A 6000-nucleotide genomic window follows, 5' to 3' on the forward strand; every position below is an offset into this window, starting at 1 on the left:
TGGATGAAAAACTTTAACAACGTTTTATCATTCACACTATGGCTTTAGACGCGAAAAATATTCAATGCAGTTACACCTTTCTGAACATGTTAAATTCTTATAAACTACACATTCATGAATCTTACTGCATCTTGTGTTTTGAATTGTATGCATGCACGTCTGTATGCTTTTATGTACCGGTAATGTTTAGGTTGAAAAGCACCTTTGAGTATATGAAAAATTAAATGCATTATTTATTTTATTACTGTATATAAATATATAAAATGCTGCAGACAATCCCATTTAAATAAACATACATTTTAGTCTTCTTTGATAATAAGCTTAAAGAGCAACTTGCAGGTTTTTTTTCTTTTTTACTAGATTTATGCTTAACCTTGCCTGAAAATTACAATTAAAAAAGTTAATGCAGGATTTGATATGTTTCACAAGACATAAGGGCAGGAATTCAGAGGGAAAGGAGCCGTTTTGAGCTCTGCTACTAAGAACTGCTTTTTTTTAACGTCATTTTTTAGCGTCATATTACGTCACATGGGGGAGCAACTTTCTCGGACTCGTTCTCTGCCCAATCCGCGGTAGTAGTTTGTAGTTGGTTTGAGCGGTTGTGATTTAGTGAGCTGCTAGTTTTTCGGTAATTTTACATTGCATGTCACCATTCGAATCATGGTGAGCTTGTGTTTGTGCAGGTTGCAAAACTCGAGCCTGTCAGTGTCAGGACATCGAGTCCACAGTTTCCCTAACAGGAAAAGGACCGGAGCTAGCTTTCGTTCCTGGGTGCGTTGTGCGCGGTGCATCCACCTCCCTGCAGCACATACTCTCCACAGCTGAGGCCTATCAAACAAAACGTTTATCAGGAAACCCTATTACATCTCTCTCTCTCCCCCCCTTCGCTCCTCTCTCTCTCCCCCCCCTTCGCTCCTCTCTCTCTCTCCCCCCTTCGCTCCTCTCTCTCTCTCTCTCTCCTCCGGTACACAGCACCCTAAGACGTAGTGTAGATTTGCATTAGGTAGCGCGAGATACGGCTGATACTTGCGCATTAGTTTCTGTTATGGATCAGTATCAACAGTCCTGCCAATAACGTTACTATATTATCAATACTACTTTAGTTATAGCCTGATATATGATTGCTAACTTTACAATGCTGTGATGTGACCGACGTTAGCTAACGGCTGTCTGTAGCTAACGCCGGTCACTCACCAAGACAGCTGCCCTGTTCTCCACTGGTTCTCCACACACCAAAGCTCTATTTCTCGCCGATGGCCGTTATTTCTTCTAATCCTTGGCTGCTCCTGGTTTCTTGGATGCCTAAGCAGGCTCATAATTATAATCATATGCATTCAAATATATATTTTCAACCTCTGCTGCGTCAAAACTAGCATTGTGATCCATGTTTATTCATACGTTAGACCGGCCGCTCTACCCCATGTTACGTCACACGCGGGAGGTCACGTGGGGAGGCTTTTTTTATGCGGAAGTAAAAATGTCTTACAAAAACGAGTGTATTGATCATTTTCCTACACATTTATTCACTGGTGTGTCTAACCTGCAAGTTGCTCTTTAACATAACAATTATATAAAGGCTGGGTGATATTGTCATATTGTTTATCATGATATCCGTCATGCATATTTCAATATCAATATATCACAATAAAGTGTGTCATTTTACTGTGTTGTTATCAACCTCCATATGCCCGTCTGCGTGTTTGTTTACATAAAAACATCACATTGTAGGCACTATGAAAAATCTGCGAGTTTCCCTACTATTATAATATTTGGCCTAGTATTTTTCCATGTGTTTATTATTGTTGTGTAGTTTTATTATTAATATATATTTATTTTATTTCCTATTCTAATTGTAATGTCTGAATATTCTTTCAAATTTAAAATGTGTTGATAATGTAATTACCAGTTTGTAATTTTTTTAAGCCAAGCTTAATAGGTTTTGGTAACAGGGTTGCACGCATGTTGAGGTACACACCTATGATTAAACAAATAGCTTTGAACATTACAAAATACATATATCTACACAATTATTGCAAGAAAAGTGAATAAATAGACAATTGTAAATGTTATATTTGATATGGAAGTTGGTCACCAAGGAGGGATAAGAGACACATGCATTGTTAGGGGGTGTTTGAGAGCTATTTGACCATTTAAATGATATTGAGAAACCACTTTTTCTACAACTTAATTTACATTTTGTGTAAGGACAAGTTTATCTGAAATAACAGGTGCATGTTCTGGGATTTTGGCCGTGCATTATTTGAAATGTCATAAGTGGGAAAGAATATTTCCTCCAATTCTGCAATGGCCCTTATATACACTGTATGTATACCACTGTGGCCTGCATAGTAACGGTGATTCATATGCATTTATTATTAAATGTAGAGCCAATGTTTCCTTTAGACTTGTAGAATACATATTTATTTATGTTGAATGCGTGGATATTTTTGTTTTGCTTTATTTATTTTTATCTATGAAAAAAATAAATATATATATATGTCAGGAATGAGTAATGAACGTAGAAGAACGTAATGTGGTAGTACAAGTATATCAAAAACACATAAATAAATGAGTTTGATATTCTGAGAAGAAACATATTTTTAAAAAAGTGTATATGAAATGTCTCAACTCGAGTGATGCTTAAACGAGTAAAGAGTTAACTCTCTGTGTGGCCAGACTAACGTTAGTAGCTAATAATGCTAATAGTAAACTATGACTTATATATATCCATTAAGCATTGTTTTGCTGCTGCTATGTACGCCGAATTGAAGAGTGGGTACGGGTCTTGCTTGATGTATTTTCCGCTATGTTTGTGGACCTGTGCTAAGTTTAATATCATGCGAGTCGGTGTTAATTTACAGGTTTTTTAAGGACGGTTTGACGTGACGTGCTTTCTCTGCCGAGCTAACGTTAGCTTAGCTCAATGGGCTATCGCAACAGTAACAGAAAGAGAGATTTAGCCAACAACAAAACACTGAAGGAAAATATCTCACATCTGAGCAACGACTTTCTGTCGGAACTGAGGGCTCCTCCAGTCGCTATCCGTCCCGGGGCCGTCCATCACAGAATTTATATATTTATGGAGGGTTTTTACTGCAAGAGTTTAATGTTTTCCCTCTACGCTTCCTCCTTCCGCTCAGGGGAAAATGGCGGCTGATGTATTTTCTATGAATAAACGGTATCGCCGCCTGCTGGCAGACCGCAGAATCGCAGCTGCTGGAAAGACTTATCCAGAGACTTTACTGCAGTAAAAGTAAATACGCAGAGGTGGAAAAAGGTAACTCGGATGTTGTACTTAAAGGTGGGGTATGTAATTTTGGAGAAACCAGCTCGAGTGCGCTAGAATTTGAAAGTACACAAGCGGAACAAATCTGCCTCTTCCTTCAGACTTCCTTACAGAGCCCCTGAGGGTACGAGATAAGTTTGTGCACAGATGGAAGGCTGACAAGCAGGTAGGCCATCCAGTTATTTTAGCTGGGCCGGCTAAAATGATTGGTTGTGCTTTTTACAGTACTACGGCTTCCACAGATGACATTTTTGTATGGATTTTTTGACAAAGCACTTAAGATATTCATTGCTATCGGGATGTTAAGAACATTCCATGGAATATAACAAAAAGTGTATCTCGAGCCGGTTTCTCAAACTTATACCCCACCTTTAAGTGTTGATAATATTTCATATAATTAATTAATTATACCCCATATGGACTAAACAGAGAAGGGAAGGGTACTATCTCATATCTATGTTAATTGTACAAAAGTACAGTTCATTTAATTTTGATAGAGTTCATTTAATTGTCATAGTTGAAGAAATGTTGCAGATGCGACCCTAATCTCTAAAGTTTTAATAAATAATAATGCTGGACCATATAGCAGCTGCAGAGAAAAATGACAAATGGGGACTGTTTTAATACAGAACTGGCGATGCTCATGTTGCTTTAATCTTACGAAGCCAGATATTTTCCAGAACTCAGTGCTTATTTGTTCACCAAAGTGGTTTAAGGGCATTTGCCGACCTATGGCGAGTTACTGTGAAGATAGGAGGTGATTGGTGGTCCAGCTATAAATTCACAGAGGGCCCAGCTATAGTAACTCAAAGAGAGAGTAATGTCAAATGACAGTACAATCTTCCCTCTAAATGGGAGGGGTTTACTATCGCGGACTTGACAAGTTCCGCCCGCTGTCAAGTGTATGCATGTGTTATAATAACGGGTCAAGCTAGGGGGAAGAAGCTAATTGGCATAAGTTCGTTCATGATGGCTCACGTCAGTGATAGTGATGATATCGTTGCAAAATTATTAACCGAGTCATTTTCAAGATTGAGTTACAATGATAAATTGGAGTTAATTACCAAAGGGCGACCAACACCACAGCTTAATTTAACGGTTCGAGAGGCATTTTAATATCTGCAATTACGCCAGATAGGCCTACAACTGGATGACCGGATCAACCAGGGAACAAAAGCTTTACTGCTGGGATTGCTTGCTTTTTGGCGCGGACAGTGGGTCATAGGCCAGAGATGGATATTCTGATTTGGGAAGTTTATCCAAATCAGCACATCGCCATCAGAATGCTTCAAGTCACCTCAGAGCTACTATTCACCTTAAAACATTTGGGGACACCAGGATAGAGCTCCAGCTGGATGAGCAACAACGCCGGGAAGTCATCGCTCACAATGGGAAGGTGAAAGGGGAACCGAGGGATTTTGAAACGCCTCATAAATTGTGTGGTGTACTTGGGCACGCAGGAGTTGCAGTTCCGAGGTCATGATGAGAGTGTAACTTACGGTGGTGAGAAGTGCAAACGACAATTACAAAGTGTGAAACACTTTATCAAAGCTTGAGACAAATGTACATTTTATAAAACAAATTTACATTTTATAAAACAAATTTAAATTAGCAAAACACTTTTACCAAAGAAAAAACTATTTAACAAAAACAAATTAACAAGATTCGAAACACTTTTACAAAGCAAGAGACAAATTTACATTTTATAAAACAAAATTACATTTTATAAAAAGAAAATTACATTTTATAAAACGAAATTACATTAGTGAAACACTTTTACAAGAAATGAGACAAATGTACAAGTCTCTAAACACTTTAAAATTTCCCGAAACACTTTAACATTTGCCGAAACACTTAAAAAAACTAGAGAATTAAACCGGAAAGGGAATGTCCATTATACCAGAAGTAAAGTGCAAGTGATTGACACAAACTTAAGTTTGTTTTGGCGGATATAGACCGCCGGTACCTATGGACGGTACGAGTGTGTTTGTGGTCGTTAAACATGTTTTGTCCATTCTGTGGAAACCACCTGGGCCAAGTGACACGGTTTTGCTCATCACGATACTTTCTCGTGTGCAAGAGATACGTGCTCGAGCGCACGAGAAAGTTACCGGTTCGCCAGGTAGGAAGTGGAGCTGTGCCTTTTACACACAGCCTTCGCTGTGTTTACCTTCATTAGAACAGCTAAAGAGCAACTGCAGGCTGCTACGTTTTAACCACACACACATCGAACTGCCCGATTATTCCCCCTATTACTCGTTTTATGAAGGAGATGTCCGGTCCACAAGGCGCATGACGTGTGTGTTTGTGCTCTGCTCAGCTCTGTACTTATTGAGTAATGCTCGGTTAAACTCCTGCCCTGAGTACAATAAATCATAGTTCATAGAGTACAATACATTAATGATTGTACTCAGGACGGGAGTTTGACCGAGAATTAATCAAAAAGTAAAAGTACTTGATTGTACTTGTGGGAGTCCAAGTAGTACTGAGTCCAACAGTATCAATTTCACTAAAAACTTACAGCAAAAAATTATTGTATCCCTCATGAAATAGCAGAATACATGCATTATTGTAGTCAGGAGGGCAGTTTCACAGAGCATTACCCAAAAAGTACACAGTAAAAGTATTTCATTTTATTGTTGGTAGTAGTCAAACTAGGACTGAGTCAAACAGTGTCAGTTTTATTAAGAACTTATGGTACAAATTATTTGTAT

The 6000-nt window shown here is 38.5% G+C and overlaps 1 protein-coding gene across 1 annotated transcript in view; it reads right to left on the bottom strand.

The window, feature by feature from the left end:
- med15 (mediator complex subunit 15) overlaps positions 1-3141 on the bottom strand; it is a 66729-nt gene extending 63588 nt beyond the window's left edge. Inside the window, 1 exon segment of the mRNA XM_079642326.1 lies at positions 2994-3141. Within this exon segment, the coding sequence (XP_079498452.1) occupies positions 2994-3061 (68 nt within the window). The 5' untranslated portion in view covers positions 3062-3141.
- Positions 3142-6000: the final 2859 nt, after the last annotated feature.

The sequence above is a fragment of the Notothenia rossii genome (assembly GCF_949606895.1).
Source record: "Notothenia rossii genome assembly, chromosome: 8".
Lineage (NCBI taxonomy): Eukaryota > Metazoa > Chordata > Actinopteri > Perciformes > Nototheniidae > Notothenia > Notothenia rossii.